This window comes from Agelaius tricolor, unplaced genomic scaffold (genome assembly GCF_023055355.1).
Source record: "Agelaius tricolor isolate 1412-34295 unplaced genomic scaffold, bAgeTri1.0.p SCAF_28, whole genome shotgun sequence".
NCBI lineage: Eukaryota > Metazoa > Chordata > Aves > Passeriformes > Icteridae > Agelaius > Agelaius tricolor.
Genome location: NW_027269288.1, coordinates 8,486,498 through 8,507,055, shown reverse-complemented (window position 1 = coordinate 8,507,055; position 20,558 = coordinate 8,486,498). Strand labels below are relative to the sequence as shown.

General features: G+C 52.0%; 1 protein-coding gene across 1 annotated transcript; it reads right to left on the bottom strand.

Annotated features, from left to right (window-relative positions):
- Positions 1–7,815: 7,815 nt before the first annotated feature.
- Positions 7,816–19,651, bottom strand: ENO1 (enolase 1). The gene is made up of 12 exons (XM_071448936.1): positions 19,506–19,651; positions 16,134–16,227; positions 14,788–14,883; positions 12,945–13,003; positions 12,248–12,317; positions 11,930–12,063; positions 11,582–11,804; positions 9,886–10,083; positions 9,440–9,641; positions 9,196–9,304; positions 8,734–8,792; positions 7,816–8,279 (listed from the first exon to the last, which is right to left on the bottom strand). Exons 1-12 carry the CDS (start codon positions 19,635–19,637, stop codon positions 8,210–8,212), a joined length of 1,446 nt encoding a protein of 481 aa, XP_071305037.1. The 5' UTR covers positions 19,638–19,651; the 3' UTR covers positions 7,816–8,209.
- Between the last annotated feature and the right edge of the window lie 907 nt (positions 19,652–20,558).

The following is a 20,558-nucleotide window of genomic DNA, read 5'->3' as shown; positions in this document are numbered from 1 at the left end:
TTGCTGCAGGAATAGCACTTGAAGCTGCTGCTTTTTTTGGGTTGTCTTTTTTTTTTTTTTTTTCCTTTGGCAGAGATGCAGCTCTCCCTGTGGACAATAATAAACAAAGCCACAGAGCTTGTCCCATAATCTTCTCCCAGCTAAAGCCACGGGGTTCAGTCAACACAAGGAGGATGAAGGAGCCCCCAGATGGTGCTGAGGGAGACCTTTGTTCCTCTGGGTGGTCACTGGGATCTCTGTGGCTCACACCCATGTGCAGAGAGGTCACTGGTGGGAGGAGTGGGCACATTCTGTGTGTGTGAAATGTCTGATGTTCATGCAGGCTGTCCCTGGGGGAGCCTGGCAGGGCAGAGTGGGACTCTCTGGGTGTTTGGTGCCTCTGTCTCGCAGCACTCCCAGGAGGTGGGAACTGCTGACACAGAGAAAGCCTAATTGGCCAAATCCACAGAGACACCGAAATTCCAGCGTGCCACAGGGGGACCCACACAGAATGTTAATCCTCACATTCCTCTCCTTACCCGGGATGTTTGTGAGGATCTGAGCAGCAGAGTTTCTGCTGAGTGTTCTGGCTCTGGAGCTCTCCTGGCTCCCTGCCCCTGCTTGGGTCCCCATCTCCCACACCCTCCCAGGGCTTTGGCCTTTGGGGCCCTCACTCACAGGGTTCAGCTCTTCTGGGCACCCCAGAGCCACTGAGGAAGGAAACAGCAGCAGCCTCAAATTATTCCTGTTACTGTGGTGGTGGTGTTGCTGTCGTCACGGAAAATCACACCACGTTTCACCTGTTACCATTCCATCTCCTTCATTTCAGGGGAACAAAACCAAACAGGGGCAAAATTCCACTGGGGGGTTCTTTCTCCCTTTGCCAACCCTTGCACCTATTTTATTTGGCATCCATCCGTATGTGGTGTATTTAACTTTTTTTAATTACCTCTTTACAAATCTGTTTTAATATGGCTCTTTTTAAAATAACTGACATTTTGCCAACTGATTGAAGCAAAAATCTACGAGGAAAAAATCTAACTAGAAACTATGAAGTCAAAACACATCAATACTGAGAAATTTGTGAACACCATCTCAGCCCAACTGGTTAAAATAATGGAGGGGGTTTTTGGTTTTTAATTCTCCAGTCATGAAATTACAAACCAGTCCTTGACCATGACAGATGAGTCAGGTTGTAACCTCAGCAATGCAGTAAAAACTCAGCTCTAATGAAACAGGCAAATGTCAATACAGCGATTAGCTCGGGAGATAATATTCTGAGAGGCTTTTACAGATGACCTAACTCCACTCACAAAAAAGGATTATATTCTTTCTTTCTCTTTGTCATAGCTGAATACCAGCCCTTTAGCTGAAAACTGTTTGCTTTGGGGGGTTTTCTGCTTTGTTTTGTTTACTGTAGAAATCTCAGGAATTTAAAATCTCATTTCCACAGATATTACCAGGGAATTTTTGGAAGGCTCATCCCACTTGGAGGCCAGTGCTCTGGATATGTGTGAACTCCTCCTGGACACAGAGACCTCTGCCTAGAAGTGGCTGTATGGCTTGCAGTGAAAGCAGAAGTCATGGAAATGAGATTCAAATCAGCCTGGGCATATTCACACCCACTGGAGGGAGCAGCAAGTGCCAGGGGCTGAGCAGAGCCCTGAAAAGGCCCAGCGCCCTTCCCTGAGCTGATGCAACTTCTCTGAGGCTGGAGGAACAAGTTCTCAGCAGGACAGGCTGGGCAGGCAGGTGACCATGGCACAGACACCCTGGTGTCCCTCTGGGCAGGCAGGTGACCATGGCACAGCCACCCTGGTGTCCCTCTGGGCAGGGAGAAGCTCTGGGCGCTGCCAGGGCTGGGACCGAGGTCAGGAGCCCGTGGGATCAGCTGCTCCCTGCACATCCTTGACCATCCTCAGCCACCTCCTAATGCATTTCCTGCCACCTCAAAGTCTCTGTGTTGGCTCAGTCCTTCTGTTTTGCCAGCAAGTTTTGGGCCACAGAACCACTGAGGTGGAAAAGGCTCTGACATCACCCAGTCCAACCATTAACCCCACCCTGTGCACCACCAAACTGTCCCTGCACACCTCCCAAACAGCTCAGGAATTTGGGGGGCAAAGCTCCATTTCCTGTGTGACCATTCTCAGGGTTCTGACACACAGCACATACAACCACAACATTTCTGGGTTTCATATTTTGAATATTTTAAATCCCGGAAATGTAAAATGTTATAAATTAGTTTCCTCATTAAATTAAAAAAAAATTTAAAACCTTTTTATCTTTTAAAGGTTTTCAATTTCCCTGACTCAGACCATTTCCTAGTGGGTTCTGCATAATGAATATTAGCAGAGGTTGGCTTACCACAGTGTCTGGTGAGACTCATTTATCAAAGCCCAGGATGTGCACCGTGCAAAGGGAAAAAAATCCCATTGAAAGGGAACAAAAAAATTTCAGCCCTAACAATCGCTCCTCTCATTTCTGTAAACTTGGGCATGTTCCAGTGCATGTGGAGAGGGGACAAAATGGCATCTGCAGAACATGAAACGTGTCTAACAAGAGATTTGTGCACCTTGAAAGGCAGCGGGGCTGAAGCTGCAAATGACTAATGAGTCTTTCCTCAGCAGTGGGATTAATTGCATCACCCCTTGATGCTCAGCCCTGGCTCCTGCTTACACCCAGGGACAGGCACAGGAGCCCTCTCTGGATTTACATACCTGATAAAACCTGCTAAACAAATTAAATAGCACTCACTTGCCTTCAGCCCCAACCAGAGCTGGATTGTACCAACATCACAAACTGGCAGCAGCCCTTTGAAGCAGGGAGATGGAAAAGGGATCCAAGCACAGGAGGATTTGGGGGCAGGTTCTGGTGTGGTTTTTGGTACCTTTTTCCTCCCAGGCTGGTGTCTGAGCAGCCACTGGACACTGAGCTCATGCCCATTCACTCACACAACCCCAGGGGCTCCTTCACCCCCAGCTCCTTGGCCACACAGCCCAGACCTCAAAGCTTTTCCATCTCCTTTCCAGCAGCAAAGCAGTTCCCCAGCAGGCCATGCACAGGGACAAGGACAAGGTCCTTGTGCAGATCCAGAGGGATCTCACACAGCTCAAAGAGGGTATTTCCAATACTTCCAAACTCCTGGGCTCTGCTAAAGGGAATTCACTGTCAGCCACAAGCACAGCACAGAGCTGGCTCCTTTCCACATTCCCTACAGTTCATATCAATTGATTGCTCATCATCAATTATCGACTGAGCCCTCGCCGTAGCAGCAGATGTCAGAGCAGCCAAATGTGACATCCAGGGGAGGCAAAGGAGCCCAAAGCAGGGGCTGCTGCCAGGGCTGGGCTGCTGCTCCCTGCCTGTTCAAAGGTTTGGCTGACACTGCTCAGCTGCCCTCTCCTGCCGAGGTGGGACTGGCTCCTCAGCTGGGCACCTCCTGCATGCCCCTGCAAATGCAGCACTGCATGCACTCCTCCAGTGCAGGGAGCAGCAAATGCATTTCCAGCTTCTTGTCCTAAGTGACCCGCTTGGCTTTGAGCTGATATAAATCACCAGAGCATTCAAGGGAGAGGTGGATTGATTTCAGATTTACATTTTTATCCTTCCCTCTGCAAATTGCTCCTCCAGGAGGAAGTGCCTGGCTCCCACCTCCCCCTTGTAGCTGCTCTTTCCCTGCTGTTGCAGCACTGCTGCCTTTGATGGCACCTCTGAATGGACTTTTCTGAAGGGAGAGAAAACAGAGCCGCAGCAATGGGAGCATTTCCATTTCAAGCACCGTCTCCTTTTCCCCTCAGCCCTTGTTATCTTCAAATCACTGTACAAAACCAACTGAGGAATCCTCCCCAGCGCCCTGGGAAGTGTCACCCGTGCCTGGGGACAGGTGAGACAGGTGAGCAGCAGGGAAATGGCCCAGCAGAGCCCAGGCCTGGGCGCGTGGCTGGGGCTGAGCAGGGCTCACACCTGCAGCTCCCCACGGGCCTCTCTCCACTGCAGAGCCTCGTTCCTAACACCCTTCACCCCGAGCAGCTGGGCAAGGAGGGCACATCAGGGTTTGTTCAGCACCACAGACCTGCCTGGGGGCTGAGGATGGGCTCAGGGCTGAACTCTGCCCTTTGGGAGCAGGTGCCCTGCTCTGGGGCTGCTCCAGCCCAGGCGCTTCCCTGGCTCCTTTTCCAAGGGATCCCCACACCCTGTGCCCCTCACAGGCACCCCCAGTCCCCCGTGGCTGCTGCCAGCCCCATCAGCAGGGGGACACTGACCCGGGGCTGGCCCAGGATGCTCCTGCCTGCAGACACTGCTGTCAGCACGGTGTCAGCTTGCCTGGCCCCTGTCCAAGGGGTTTCTTTTGCAGAATTAGCCTGCATTCCTCCTATCTGCTGTAACTGAAGCCTGTAACTGGCACCTGGATGATTAAACCTGTGTGGTTCCAGACTGAGCTGTGCCTCGAGCTTCAGGCCTGAGATTTCACCACACACTTCCAGTGTGGCACAAGGAAATCATGTGGGCATTGTGATTATTTTCTTCCTCATAGTTCATTTTGTATCTGTCATTTTATCATCTGAGTTCTTATTCAACCCCTTTTCTTCCTCCATTCCTCAGTTCTCTTCCTTGTTGTTTTTTGTGGGGTTTTTTCCTCCTTCTCTTTTTACCTCCAGGCTTTCCTAGTAGAACCGAGGTCTGCAGCTGCTTTGGCTTTATTTCTTCTCCTTGTTCTGCTTCTCCACACCTGCACTCCCAGTCTCTGAGGGTGTCTGTCCATGGAGCACAAAGTGCACGCAAAGTGCCCCAGATCTGATGGCACCTGGCTCCCTCTCCCTGCAGAAAGGGCCAGACCCAGCTCCAGCCTCAGCTCCAGCCCCAGCCTGGTGACCCAGGAGCAGCTGCAGGGAGAGGCCCCATTCCCACGTGCTCAGAGGAGGCTCCTGCATTCTCACACCCACCCACAGCTCCTATCTGCAGGGAAATCATTTCACCCTGCCACACAAACGAGCAGCAATCAAAGCTCTCCAGGGGTGCGCTGGCCCGAGCCTGTGCCTGGCACAGCTCTCTCAGTGCTGCCACAGCCCCAGGGCTGCTGGGGCAGGCAGGGCTGGCTCTGAGCCCCGGCCCAGTGGCACAGCCAGCCTGGGTGTCCTGGCAGAGCCCAGCCCAGCCTCAGCTGCTGAGGGAAGGTCAAGAGCGATGTCCTCACGCGCACCAGGGGCTCACGTCTGGCAGGAAAGCCAAGTGCTGAATCATCAGCTTTCTCAAGATCACTGAGGGATGGCAACATTCCTTCCTGCCCAGAGCAAACTCACTGGGACAGGGCCTGGACCAGGCCTAGAAACCAATGTGAGGAAGTCAGTGCTAAGAGCAGGCTGGGCTACAAGGCAGAAAAGGCACCCCTATGTTGTCATCTTACTGTAAATCTCCCATACCTTCTCGGGGATTTCTCATGGGCAGCTCCTTACAGCACTGACTCCTTTTTCTTCCTCACAGCACAGCCAACAAACCCCAGCTCTCTCTCCTCACCCAGCTACCCCACTCTTTTGTAGCACTCTTCTTCTTGCTGGACACAGCTGTGGCCTATTAAGGGCAGGCCTGTTCCTAATCTTTGGTGATTGGTACAGCTGCAGCTCCTCAGGTGTGAGACTGCCTTCTGCACTATCTTTATTTTCTTACATTCTGTCCCTCCACACCCCTACACACAGCCAGGGGTAATGGGAGAGCTTTCCCACTGCACTCCTTTGCATCACTCCATTATAAATCCTGCTCCTGAACAGCTCCCAGAGCACCTCCTGCCTCTCCCCTCTGCCCATCAGTCACCACAGCTCTGCTTTTAAGCCTGGCTGCTACTCTCAGAGCAGCCTCCCAGCTCGTGTTTGCTAAGCTGATGCCTCCTCTGCTCCAAGGAGTGCCATCCCTGCAAATTATTGCAGTAATAAAGGCACTGGCTGTGCCACATTTGCTCTCTGTTATAAAGCACAGCCTTTCGAGTCCAACTCCGTGGGGACAGCAGGGAAAGGTGAGGAGCTGTGCAGCAGGAGCTGAGCCCTGATTAAGGAGCAGACACAGCTCCCCCTCTCCAGCTCTGCGGGTTCAGGTCTTGATTTTCAGCAATCAAATCTTGTTCCCTATTCACTGATTCCCCTCACTCCAAACACACACAGCGTTCCCAATCATTCACTTTTCTCTAACATGTTTAAAATCCTTATCTCCAACCCCCAGCCCCACGTTCCAGCACTTCCCCTCTCGGGGCTCTTTTCTTCCTTTGCATGGACTCCTTTCAACGCTGCAGCCTCATTAGGGAGAGCCTGAATCCGCTGCAGCTGGAAGCACCTTGCTGATCTGGCCCAAATACTCTCAGAGATTGAACTTGAAAGCTTTCTGTGAGGGGTTTGATGGGACAGGTGAGCACAGCACCTGACACGGCAGGATTGATTCACAGAGAGGAGAACACACGGTTCAATGGCAGCTGACTCCAGCTCGGGGCTGTACAGCCCCAGCAATGTTCCAACCCTGCCGTTGCCTGGTTATTTTCAGGCACCACACACCTGGTAATTGACCTGTGAGTGTTCTCTCCGCCTTGCTCTGACAAGGTGGGAACGATAATGAATTCACTTGCAGTGTTAGTGGAAGGGGTTTTGTCAGAGCTGGGACTGAGCTCTTGCTCTGAGCAGAGCAGAATTCCAGCCTGGCTCTCCCCACAATGATGTGGCTGCACACAAGCACAGCAGCCCCGGTGCCAGGCCCTGCTCATGTCCCTCATTTCATCACAGCCTCACTGCCCTTCGGGCTTTGCTCGAGTTATGGCAACCACTGACCTGATTTTCCAGCTCCTTCTGCTTTCTGATGCTTATTAGAAGAAAATGACCAGGTGGAAATCGAGGCCCAGGTAAGGGGTTGAACATTTGGCCTCACTTACAGAAGTGCCAGGTGAGGAGCAGCCTTACTTGTGCTCCTGAACACAGCTCTGCTAAAAAGCTTCCTAAACCACTCTGCAGCTATTAGAAGCTGCCTCTTTGAGAGAAGAAAAATCCCTTGATAGGATTTGTGTGTAATTAGCTGGTTTATTCATTTAACAGGTCCAATTCAGAGATCAGCTAAGTGTGAAAAGTGCAGTGGGCTTCAAATTTGCCACGAGTGCAACCAGCTCAGAGCAAGGCCTGGGGAAAGGACAAATGTGGGAGAGGAGGCCCTGGCCCGGTGCTGAGCTGGGGCTGGTAAATTTGGTATTTATAGCAAAGCTCTTCTTAAGAGCAGCCTGACAAAGGAGATAAACCTCTAAGGACGCACAGGTGCCAGGAGCCCAGGGAAGGTCGTTTCCCTGTTATTGCCACTCCAGAACTGAGAATATTCTTTAAGGTAGCAGGTGGCACAGGCCCTGCAGCAGCGCGGGCACTGCCAGCCCCAGGGGGAGGATTTGGAACGTTCAAGACAAGAATTGGTTTGTGCGAGTGCGGTGCAGGGCCTGGCGCGCCCACCGGGGGGCAGCACCGGGCACCGCAGGAGTCATTAACGGAATCGGAAATTAATGATTTTCCTACCAATCTGCAACTACGGGAAAAAAGCAGCAAGAACTGGCGCAGACATCCTCTCGCTCAGTTGTGTAATAATTTGTTTTTTCCTGTCTGGGAATGGACTAAGGTCACAACTGTGCTCCCTGTGACAGTGCCCACACAGTAACAGAACCACTCCAGGGACAGACACCCCAAAAACTTTTGCCAAACCTCAGGAAAAAGGGCAAGCTGAGCCTCAAGGTCCCTCCCACCATAAACCATTCCATGAGTCCATGATGCAAAGGTGGGAATCCCTGCTCCCCAGACTCCTCCAAATACTTCCAAGCCACACACATTTTTGAGTTGTTTGATGCTTTTATTTATCACATGTAAAAACACTACTGTCTCTGTCTGCAGGTACCTCTTGCTGCACTGCAAATCACACGGCTCCAAACGTTGAAGATGAGACAGAGAAGGGAACTAAAGTGTTTATGCCCAGAATCACAATGTCATGACCCTGAGGGTGTTAAATACACAGAACACCCCCAGGGACTGTTCTATAGAAGCAGCAGAGCATTACAATTAACAGACCAGAGTTGGTGAAAACACTGGGTGAAGGGATCATCTAGAGGATAAGAGGACCTGCAGACTGGTCTTTTCCTTCAGCTGCCCTTATCTTTCTAGTACAGGTAATTGTGATCTAAGTCAATATCTAGTGCTGAACCAGAACAGAGGGGACTCTTCTACACTTAGTTGACACGAGGGTTCCTGAAGTTCCTCCCAGCAAAGCGAGCCTTGCTGCCGAGCTCCTCCTCAATTCTGGTGAAGGACAGAGAGCACTGGGTGTCAGCAGGCAGCAGAGAACCCCAGCACTAGCACAGGCCTCACACTGAACACCTGACCCACCTGGCTCTGAAACACCCAATCCATGTGGCACTGAAACTCCTGACCCACCTGGCCCTGAAACACCCAATCCATGTGGCACTGAAACTCCTGACCCACCTGGCATTGGAGACCTTACAAGGCAGCTCCCACCAAGCCCCTGCACAGTGCCACACACCTGACACAACTCAACCCAAATGCCTGAGATGCTTGCCAAGACAAGGGCCCCGTGCAGAGGACAAAGTCTCAGTCCAGCACCACAGGATGCTTGGTGTGATCTGTTCTGGACCCCACCCACCCAGCCCCTGCTCTGCCACGTGCTGCAGGTGTTTGTGAGGGGCAGAGCCCCAGCACAAGGCACAAGGAGGGCCCTTCCCCAGCCCAGGCTCACCTCAGCAGCTGGTTGTACTTGGCCAGACGCTCGGATCGGCACGGGGCACCGGTTTTGATCTGAGGGAAATCACCAAGTTAGTGAAGAACTCTGAGTGCCCACACAAAACTTGCTCAGGGTAATGAGCATCATCACAAGCTCTGCTTGGGCACCAGGCTCAGTGTCTGCCCAAGCAAACACAACAGGTCTTGGGAGCAGTAAGGTTGTGCATTTGCTATCAGCTGCAGGACCAGGAAAGCCCAGTACAGCCACTGGAGCCAAGACCTTTGACATTGCTGATTAAAGGTGAGTTTGCAAAAGATAAGGTGTTCCCTTGTCACAGTCCATTAACAAATCAGCTCCCTGCAAACAGACACAGCAAACCTGCACCCCTGAGGCAGTGCAGTGCACCATGGCTTTGGCTTCACCCCCAAATGATCCCATCAAGCAAAGAGCCAGAGTGCAGCAGCTGCAGACACCAACCTGGCCAGTGCAGAGACCCACTACCAGGTCAGCAATGAAGGTGTCTTCTGTCTCTCCAGAGCGGTGGCTCACCATCACACCCCAGCCATTGGACTGGGCCAGCTTGCAGCTGCAAGAGACCAAGAGAAGCAGCTCAGAGCATGCCCTGTGCCAAGCAGGGGCAGCACAGGGCTCTGCCCTGGACCTCCATGTCCCCCAGGTAAAGCCAGCCCCACCCTGGCCCGGCCCAGAGGGCAGAACTCACGCCTGCAGGGACTCTGTCACGGAGCCAATCTGGTTGACCTTGAGGAGGAGGCAGTTGCAGGCCTTCTCCTCCACAGCCTTGGCAATTCTCTTTGGGTTGGTCACAGTCAGATCATCACCAACCACCTGGATGTTGACGCTGCCAGTGAACTTCTTCCAGGCACCCCAGTCATCCTGGTCAAAGGGGTCTTCAATGGACACCACTGCAGAGGGACACAGCAGCTTCAGGACAATGCCAGCACAAAGGCCCAGTTTGGATGAGTGAGTGGCACCAAAGTGCTGCAGACAGGTGCTACCCACTTCCCAGAACACTCCTGAGACCCCAAGAGGCTGAGCAAGGCAGGAGCTCTCAGTCTCTCCTGTAAGAGGGGCTGCACAGCAACTCCCTCCTTCAGCAATCAGCCCTGATTCACCACCCCACTGTGCTCCCACTGATGAGCAACTCACCAGGGTAGTTCTTGACAAAGCCCTTGTAGAGGTCAGCCAGCTGGTCAGGAGTGATGTATCTGCTGGGGTCATCGGGGGATTTGAAGTCCAGGTCGTATTTGCCATCCCGGTAGAACTCGGAGGCAGCCACGTCCATGCCAATCACCACCTTGTCAGTGTAGCCAGCCTTGGCAATGGCTGTCTTGAGCAGCTCCAGAGCTGCAACACACACAGCAGCTGCTGAGGGCCTGCAGGATCCCCAGCCCACAGCTCCCCCTGCCCAACAGCAGCACACCCACAGGGCAAACCATCCCCCTCACCCTTCAGAAAGCCCAGAGGAAAGGGTTCTTAAATTCTCCCACTCCTGAACTGACTGGAACAAGATATTACTTTAATACTGCTTTTAGCTTGTAATACCCTTGAGACACCATTATGGGATTCCTAATCTCTTCAGGCAGGACTACATGTCAGCCCAGAAAGCTTAATACTAGATGATTCCACATCCTCTTTCAACTTCATGCATGTGGGCAGGAAGCAGTGCCTGCACTCTAATCCCTTTTAGCTCCAGAGCAGGTGTTGACCATGCAAGTGCTGAGCATCCAAACCCTGGCAGCAGGGAGACAGAGCCTCCTTCCTCTGCACAGGAGACCCCCCTGGGCATCCACGTGCTCCCCACGTGCACCTTTACCTGCACAAGAGGGGACAGAACCACCCAGGAGGAGTCTGTAGATGCTGCCCACTGTGCTACTGTTGGCAGAGTCTCAATGACCCCGAGTTGCAGGGGAGCAGCTGGGCTCTGTTTGCAGCAGGAAGCTTAGACCAAGTGTTTTCTTTTGTTGGGTTGTTTTTTTTTTTTTTTTTTTTTGTTTGGGTTCTTTTTGAGTGAGTTTGGTTGTGTTTTGTAAGATGCTAATGTAGCACAAACTGCAAAAGCAGCTGCAGCCAGCAGCAAAAATTCCTTGGAATGTAATTGTCATTCAAGGTCATCTTCACTGATGTCTGCAAGGGCACAGACCCAGCAGAGCTGCATGTGACACTGGGACTCAGAAATGGCACAACTGCTGGTGCTGTCTCAGGAGCTTCAAAAAAGGCAGAGCAGGTCACCAGTCCCCTCCACAATAACACAACCAACTGTAAAGCAAAAATCAACTGATCTGAGCTCGTGTCCTACTGCCTTGTGAGCAGCTCCACTTCTGGAGAGGCACAGAAAGCTCCTCTGGTGCAGTATTTGTAGGAGCAGATATTTTGCTTCCCACAGGTTCCTGAACAGAACTGTTTGGCCATGGAAGCAGCAACTGCCTCAGCTTCCCAGTCTTTGTGCCCTCCCACACACAGCCAGGCAGGGCACAAACTGTTTTCCCTCTCTGCCTGCAGAAAAACAACTCCACTGATATCTGAATGTTGACTTCTGCAACACCTGCAGTGCACAGAAGTTCCCACACCACTTTTCAACTGGAGGGGAACAAGGTTCCCTTAAGCTGCTACAGGAATGAGAGCAATGAGGCACTGAAGTAAAAACCACCCTGTCCAACTGCACAAACTGATATCCAAGGGAATACCTGACCACATCAGTAGAGGATCTTAGGATGTCTGCCAGGGTAAGAAACAGAGTACAGACAAAGCAGGAAGTTCTACACCTTTGATCCTATTGATCCTGCCTGTCATTATATTGGGCAGGCTCTCAGTTACATCTCTCCCACACTTGGCTCCTTCTCACCTTCTTTGTTTTCCAGGATGTTGGGGGCAAAGCCACCCTCATCCCCCACGTTGGTGGCATCCTTGCCATACTTCTCCTTGATGACGTTCTTGAGGTTGTGGTAGACCTCAGCCCCGACGCGCATGGCGTCCTTGAAGCTGTCAGCCCCCACGGGCAGGATCATGAACTCCTGCATGGCCAGCTTGTTGCCAGCGTGGGAGCCCCCGTTGATCACGTTGAAAGCCTTGGAGGAAGCAGGAGAGGCCAGGTTGGAACAGGGTAGCAGCCCTTACACCCCACTGCTCGTTCTCTTGGGTCCAGGAGCACCAGGCTAAAGGCAGAGCAAGGCTGCCCCACCCAGGGACTTACAGGAACTGGCAGAATGACCTCTGGATTGCCAGCGAGGTCGGCGATGTGGCGGTACAGGGGAACGCCCTTCTCAGCAGCACCGGCTTTGCACACAGCCAGGGACACACCCAGGATGGCATTAGCACCAAATTTGGCTGAAACGGGAAGAAATTGATTAGAGCAGTGTCTTTAGAAAGAGACTCAGCAATACCAGCCCATGGTTTGAATTACAGCCGTGCACAGCACATGGCCACACACTGGCTCTTGGTTCTAGTAAATAGAATTCTGTTGACCCATCTTTATCTTCCCCCCCCTCAGTGCAACACAAAGCCCACTCACATTTGTTCTCTGTCCCATCCATTTCCAGCATCAGCTTGTCAATCTTTTCTTGTTCCACAACGTTCACATTCTGCAGAGGGAAGCAACCAAACAGTTGTTTTACACCGAGCACAGGCCCACAAACCCTCACCTGCCCACCATGGACTGACAGCCCTGGAGGCACCAACACTCCAAGGGCAGCTGCCAAGAGCTGACCTGACCAATTCCTGCCACTATCACACAGCAGCAGCCCAGGCTGATAGCTGAGCTGATGTGCCATCACTTTACCTAGAACTATCACTCAGTTCTGCACCAGCCTTTGTAGGGCGGGCTGGGTGCCCACAAAGCACAAAGGAATCTCATTCAAGCAGACTTTTCTAGATCCTCTCAGATTCCCTTCCAATTACCCTGCTTGGATAAAACCTGGCCCCTCCTCATCATTCAGGCACTCTCTGAAGCATGAATCAGCTTGTAGCCCAGCTGCACCCCTGCAGCTCCCAGGGCTGAAGTGTTTCTGCACACCACAACAGCTGGAGAAGGTTCCATTACGTGTTAGATGTGCACTCATTAAGTAAATTAAGTAAAACCATTGCTGTGGTCAGTTTGTTCACATGCACCCCAACACACAGGCTGACACCCCCAGGTGCCACCCCACCAGAGGATGGTTTGGACACTGCCTGGCTGTAGGAGATGTTAAGAGAAGACAGATTGCTCCTACCTTGCTAATCAGTGCAGGTGCAATCGTTTTATTGACGTGCTCAACAGCTTTTGAGACACCTGGAAGGAACAAGCAAATCAGACACTGGTCAACACACAGGTTATGCAGGGATTAGTAGGGGATCTCAGGAACATCCAGGAAAACCACCTCATGCTGCCCCAGCCCCAGCTCATGGCCAGGTGTGAACACAGAGGCCCTGGCTGGACTGGGAGGCACATGAAGGAGGCATTGGCTAGGACTGGTCCAGGAATGCCAGTTAGTCTGCCAGGCCATGCACTGGAGAGACTCATCCCAGTGTGCCAGGGCTGCACTGGGAGCACATCCATTACCTGTGTGCACAGTGCCGTGGCCAGGAACTCGTTAACATATTTAACAGCTCTGGAGACACCTGACAGAAGCCAAACAGACACCCGAGTCAAGGCACAGGTGAAGACTCTGAGCAACCCACAGGAATGCAGCAGAGGACACCAAGAGGCAGCAGGAGCCTGGCACTGAGCACTGGACCAGAGACAAAGGGCTCAAAGAGCAGAGGAAGCTGCAAGGCTCTGCTTGGGCTCCACACCCAGGTCTCTGTAACTCTGCCAGCACAAACCTCAAGGGCCTGAACAACAGCATTTAGGGAAGGTCTTAGGATGGGCTCTCCTACCCAATCACAGAATCCAGGAGAGTAAGGGGAGGGAAAAGGTTTCCCCAGCAGTTACACAGGCAGCAGCTCAGGCACTTCACTACCTGACACTATTTTGTAACACTGCTAGAACATCACCTTATTTACTGTGCAGTGTTTAAGACTTCCAAAAGCCTAAGCTCCAGAAAGATGAATGCTATTTGACAGCATCCTAAACAATATTAATTGCTTTTCCAAATGGTCTAAGTCTGCAGACTTCTATTACAAAAGGCCTAGCAGCTATCTGCAACTCTTCCCATTTGATAATTATTTTTTCATAACTCCTGTTATTTCCCAGCTGACAAAGCCCTTCAGCTACAGCCTGTTAACCACAGTCTAATTAAATGCCATTAAGAACTGCCCATAGGATCAGACTTAACAGGCCTGAGCACACACACATTTAGCACAGTGAGGTAAATACACATTTATTCTTTGCAAGAAAAGTGCCCTGGGTAAACAGCATTAGAGCCTCAGGTTTTCAGGGCATTCAGTCATCCAGGCATTTATTCTCTGTTAAGGTATTAACAGCCATGAATCTTCTAAGACAAGGCTCTCCAAGTTCAATTCAGCTATCCACTTTAATTGTTCTTTCTTAATAGGCAGAAGATATTTCAGCTCCTTTTCACCTGACTGGCAAGTCAGCAGAGCTGCACATTCAATGGACAGAGCTGGCATAAAACCTCAGGTTCAGGATTCAACATGCTGGGAGATGTAAGGAGTCTGCAGTCTCAGAGCTGACAGATTTAAGGGCTCTGGGAAAATGTGGTCTATGAAAAGCCCTTGTGACTAAGTGCAGGATGACTGAGGCTTTTGCAGCTGGCAGTTCAGATGCCCTTACCACGCTGGTAAAGCACTCTGCCACACGCCAACACACAGCACGAGAGGAGCAGGGTAACAAAGTACACCTGGACACCCTGTACCAGAGACATTTTCACCTGGCTGGGTGTGCCCAGCCCCATGCAGGTGCCCTGCCCTGCAGCACCAGGCAGCTGGAGGCTGTCACCCTGCAGGTCATGCCCAGGAAACCAACCCTGCCCCCTCTGCTTGGCCTGTGCCCAGCTCAGCCCACGCCTGCCAGGAGCTGCTGTCACTCCCTTGTGCAGGACAGCCAGTGGGACAGGAGCCCAGCAGTGCCAGTGCCTGTCCCAGGGCACTCTGGGTGCCCAGCCCCAGCTGTACCTTTGCCCATGTAGCGTGTTTTGTCATTGTCACGGAGCTCCAGAGCCTCGTAGATTCCGGTTGAGGCACCGCTGGGAACGGCAGCTCTGAACAGACCTGTTCACAACAGGAGAAAACACCTCAGCACACTCCACCAAACACCAAACATCCCCAGCCAGACAGCGTCCCAGCCCTGCAGCTGCAGAGGGAGTCTCCAAAGCACACCTCTGCTCACATACACAGTGATCCCACCAGGGCTTTCTGCTCATTTACAGCATCACAATTTATCAGCATCTCCCTCACGCTCACTGACCAATAGCAAACTGACTCCTCCTCTTGCTCTGGCATTTCAAGAGTTAAGGAAGGCATCCATTCCCCTCCCAAAAAGGATTGCTTCATTCACTGGATCTGCTTTTGAGCTCAGGCAAAGCAAGCTCTTAAATTCAGAGACCCATTTTGTTAACAGGAGCTCTGAGCTCTTCTGGCAACAGCAGAGCCACCCAGCCAGCCCATTCCTTCAGCCAAGGATGCTGAACTTGGAGCCAATCTGCACACTGGAGCCTGCTCTGCCTGGGGTTCAAGATGCCAACTTCAGCCTCCAGCCTCTCCCTTATCCCACTAAATCAAAGAGCTTAGTGGGGGCAGTCTCATTAAATGACTGCATTAATCTTTTGAGGCAGAAAGATCAGCTCTTTAGTCAGTGTATTACAGCCATTGTGTTTGCTCATTCCACCAAACCACATTGGTATGAGCTTGCACAATGCTTTTGTCAGATCCTATCAGATGTGGGATGAACAGCTAACAAACCAAGAGAAAGTCCTACAATAATTAAAAATATAAGATGTTACATGTGAAAGCCCAATTAGGCATGTTCTTCAATCATGCCCAAGTACTTGGGCAGAGGAGAAACCATTACCCAAAATTCAACTGTGCAGCACAAGACTGTGTCATTACAGAAAGGCACTGCAGACAAATTGAGAATTAAACCTCAAGTGTACTCATACAGAGTGTGGGGAGCACTGACAACCAGGGCATTAGCAGCTGCTCAAGAACAGTTTCCAGGTGCTGTCCCAGTTTATACTGGGGCAAGGGAAGGAGGGCAGGTTTGGAACAGCTCTCCCACAGTTTGGGCTGTAAGAAGCAGCACCTGCCAAAAACCCTGCACTGCCCAGGCCAGGAACTCGAGCTCAGCAAACTCATTCAACAGAATGAGGCAGAGGCTTTTTCTGCAAGTCCCTACAAGTTTTATGTGTGGAGGAAGAATTCAGCACAGTTCCCCTGCTAGAACAGAAGTGGCTGTACACTTCTGCCTGCTCCAGTTCTATCAGCTCTAAGCCAGGGATGAACACCTGCAGCTGGGGACTCACCTTTGTTGGTGTAGAGGTCTACCTCAACAGTGGGATTGCCACGGGAGTCAAAGATTTCACGGGCATGGATCTTGGTGATAGACATCTTTAGTACCTGAAAAAAGGAGCTTACAATTACTCACTGAATGGTTTGGGTTGGAAGCTTAATAAAGCTTAATCCATCCCACGCCCTGCATGAGCAGGGACACTTCCCACCAGACCAGGTTGCTGGAGGAGCCTCATCCAGCCTGGCCTGGAACATTCTCAGGGATAGGGCAGCCACAGCTTCTCTGGGCAAGCTCTTCCAGTGTCCCATGACTTTTATTATAAAAATCACTTCCTTATGTGCAAGGAACAATCTCTTGATAATTCCAAATGACTCAAACTGCAATATCATCAGACCCTAGACAGCAGCAGGAGCAGATGACAAATCTAAAGGAACTTCACCTCATCATGTCAGAGCAGCGAAAAGCTCCCAAAACAGCAACTCTCTGCTATCAGTTAAGAGTTCTTTTTGATAAGAGACCCGAGTGCAACAGCTCTCAGCATGCACAGAGTGCTCTTAGTATGCACAGCAGCTGCTCAGAGCAAAACGGAACCAATGACGAAAGAGAAGCAGCCACAGCTCTCATTAAAAACTTGCATTAATAGTTACACCCTGTTGAGCATTTACAGGAATAGTTTTTCCTCTTAACTTTCCATCTTAAAAGGAATAAAAATCTCCCATGTCTTTTAAATACTTCCTTTCTCCCTTCTCACATTTATCCACTTCAGAAAACTGCAGTAAGGGAATTCTTATGTAAGCCCAGCTACATTTTAAAAATCAAGTCATACACATGCCTGTAAGCCATTGACTGGCACCAAACCCAGCCCATCTGCACAGAAGAAAGCTCAGCCTCAGAAGCAGAACTATCTGGAAGCCAGTTTTTTGGCAAGCCAATGTGGGTGGCAACCCTGTTTACAGAAATGGTCATGAATCCTTCCACAGTTACTGCAAAGTTACAAAAACATGACCTTAGCAATGCTGCTGCTGGTTCACAGTCTGTGAGGGGGTGGCTGCATGCTCTGGTTCCTCCCCAGAGCCAACTCTGCCCTCCCCAGGTCAGAGGCACAGGCAGCCTTTGCTCCCCCGTGTCCCTTTCCAGCTGTCCTGCCCCTGCACGCTGTCTAAGATTTCAGTCAGACCCCCACACTGACACACGATAGGACTAAAATATGAACCAAGACAGCTTCTTCAAGCTGACCTTCATGCTGCCACTACCTAGCTTCAATCAGGGAACACACAAGCTAGAAATAAATCCCTGCAAGGCTCTGCTTATCAGTCCCACCCACACCAACACTCAGCTCTCTGCAGATGCACTGAGCAATGGCTAACAGGAAGAATGCCCACTTATCCAAAAAGAGCTTTCAGAGTTTATCAGGCTGACACCTGCTAAACCTTACTTTCATTTTCAGAACCTTGGCTTTGCCACACAACTAGAGGTGGCTCATTCTTTAAAAGCACAGCCAGTTCCCAGGACCCCTCAGTGCAGTGCTGCAGCTGCTTGTTGACCTTCAGGAACACACGCTGCAAGAACTTGCACTGGAAATGTCTGCCAGGTCAGACATGACTCGAGCTTCCTTGACAAAGGACCACAGGTCCCTCCCTTCCCTGCAGAAAGAGGCATTTCACAGCACTGCATCACCCCAGAAATCCTTGATGCTCCTTTTGCAAACTCCCCACTCCTGTGCTCAGGAAACAACTCTCCCTTTGAGCTACAGGGTAAAACTGATGCTGTTTAGCTCACCACGATGTACTCTGCCTCAATGGAATCAGTGAGCTCACCTAGAGCACAAGGGTCAGCCCCTGTGTGCCCAGGTTGAACCACAGAAATGCTGACTGCAGGCAGAGAGGTCACAGGAGCACTGCCTGCCCAGACCTTTGTCCTCTCCAAGCACACAAACACCCCGGTGGTATTTAACGAGCACACTGCCTTAAACCTTTTTTTGCAGCATAATCTGCTGACAAGGTCACTGTCTCCCTTCAGGGGAAGCCACATACTCTAGCTTGCCTGGCCTATCCAAGGGTAAGTTACAACCCCTGCCAGCTCTGAGGAGCTTCCTCACTACCAGCTCAAGTCTAAGAAATCACCACTTATTCCTCACCTGACCCTGCACAGGGAATGTAGTAATGTAGTACTCTCAACTGGAGATTACTCCAACTGGAAATTATTTCAATTAAATCAAAAGATTTTTTTTTATAGCCAACCCTACCACCAAACCCTGTCCTTGTGAGCTATCCTGCAGCCACACTTCTCTAAAATCAATATCGGGTTAAGGCTGAGCACTGCAAGCATCTGAATGGAGACTTAAAAAGCAACACTAAAGTTTAGCCATAGAAATAACTGCCCTAGTGAGTGTCCTATTACAGGCCTGCCACATTTATCAGTGGAAGCCTCTCCTGACACTTAAAGGTCCTCATGACCCTAACTCTCATACCACCAGTGCTCTGAAAAAAGCCAAGACCTTTCAGTGCACTCTATCAGATCCCAACGTATTGATTCCCCTGCCAAAGCACTCCTAGAAACTGGACAAATGGGCACATTCCATCGCTGCTCCTCTGCACTCCATGGGGTATTAATGCACCTCTACAACATGATCCAACGGGTTCTAAAGGATGCCTGGCAGGGAGCAAATCACAGACACGTTCAACCACTTTCTCTCTCTGTGTTTAGTAAGATGGAGGCCTGAAACTGCGTTGGCTCATCTCCTGTGGGTTTGCATGACAAACTTCAGTACTTCCTGCCAGGCTCGGCGAGCCATGGCCCTACCCTGTGACTCAGCAGGCAAGTAACGGAGCAAGAGAGAGCCCAGGATCCTCTCTGGCAGCCCTACACGAGGCAAGATGGTTATAACAGCAGCTCCTTATCCACACCTGCACATCCATCTCCCCACCAGCGCTGCCTTGGGATAACCGGCACCTAAATACCCACTAAGAGACCTCAGGCACAGACGCATTGCTAGCAAACGTTAAATATTTGAGATGGGAAGCTGAAGGACATCCACTAAAGACGGGAAGGTCCAAATCACCACACGCAATCCGAGAGCGACTGTTAATGATTAAAAGAAAAAGGTTAAATTCTGCGTCTGAGGATGCCTTGACCCACCACATCCTCTCAATTCTGCCCCCGCCCTGACCCACCACAGCCCCCGTTTTTAACCCTCACCCCCGCACACTGCCGGGGTTCAGAACCCCCCTTCCCCGCCGCTGCTGCGGGAACACAGCGGCCTGCACACCCCGGGGACCACCGAGCCTCAGCCCGGCCCTTCGCCAAGGGGACGACCGGGGCTCCGCGGCCTCTACCCGGAGAAGGGAGGCGCGGCCTCCGGGCCCGCTGCGGCCGCCGCACTCACCGCTGTGCCGGCAGTCCCGCTCCGCAAGCGCTCCGCTGTCGCCGCCCCGGCTCTGACTGAGACCCAACGGCTCCGCGCCCGCCCGCCTATAGCCGCCCTCGCGCACAGGGTCCGCCCCCCGGCCGCGCCCATTGGCCAACTCCGTCCCCGGCCGCGCTCCGATTGGCTGCGGCCGCCTCGCGCCAGCGGCGGGCTCGCGTGCGTGCGCTACGTGCGGCCGGGCCGGGGCCTCGTGGAAAATCCCCGTGCGAGGGGGCGGGGCCGGCGCGGCGCATGCGGGCGGGACCATGTGGAGCGGGGCGCGGGGGGAGCCGTGAGGGACAGGCATGGCGTGAGGGGCGGCCGGGCTGGGGATGGACACTGGGCATCAGCCGGGTCTGAAACCCTGCCGTGGGCAGCCACATCTGCCACTACCCTAGCTTGCTCCAAGCCCCGTCCATCCTGGCCCTGCACGCTTTCAGAGTTATCCTCCATCCAGAGTGCCCTGTGCCAGAGCCTCAGCACCCTCACAGGGAATTTGTTCCTAATATCCAATCTAAACCTGCCCTCTTGTCAGGTTGAACCCATTCCCCTTGAGTTGTCACTACTCGCCCTTGTAGGCAGTCCCTCCCCACCTCTCCTCTGAGTCCCCCTCAGGCATTGAAGGTCGTGAGGAGGCTGCCCAGAGCTTCTCTTCAGGCAGAACAATCCCAATTCCCTCAGCCTTGCCCCACAATTGTGCCCAGTTCTGAGCTCTTCAGTGCAAGAAAGGCAAGGAGCTACTGGAGAGGGTCTGGTGGAGGCCACAAAGTTGGGGCTGGAGTATCTCCCTGCTGAGGAGAGATGGCAGGGCTGGGCCTGGGTCATCCCAGGGAGACTGAGAGGGTGTGGGAATAACGAGTAAACCTGGAAAGAGGAAGGCTGGAACAGATGTGTGTGTTCGTAATAGTTCCAGGGAAAGGCTAATTCCAAACGCAATAAATACTCACTCTGATTTTGAAGTGAATAACCATCACATTTCCTGGGGCATGGGGGAGAAGGAGCCCTGATGGTGACTGACACCCCACAGCAGTG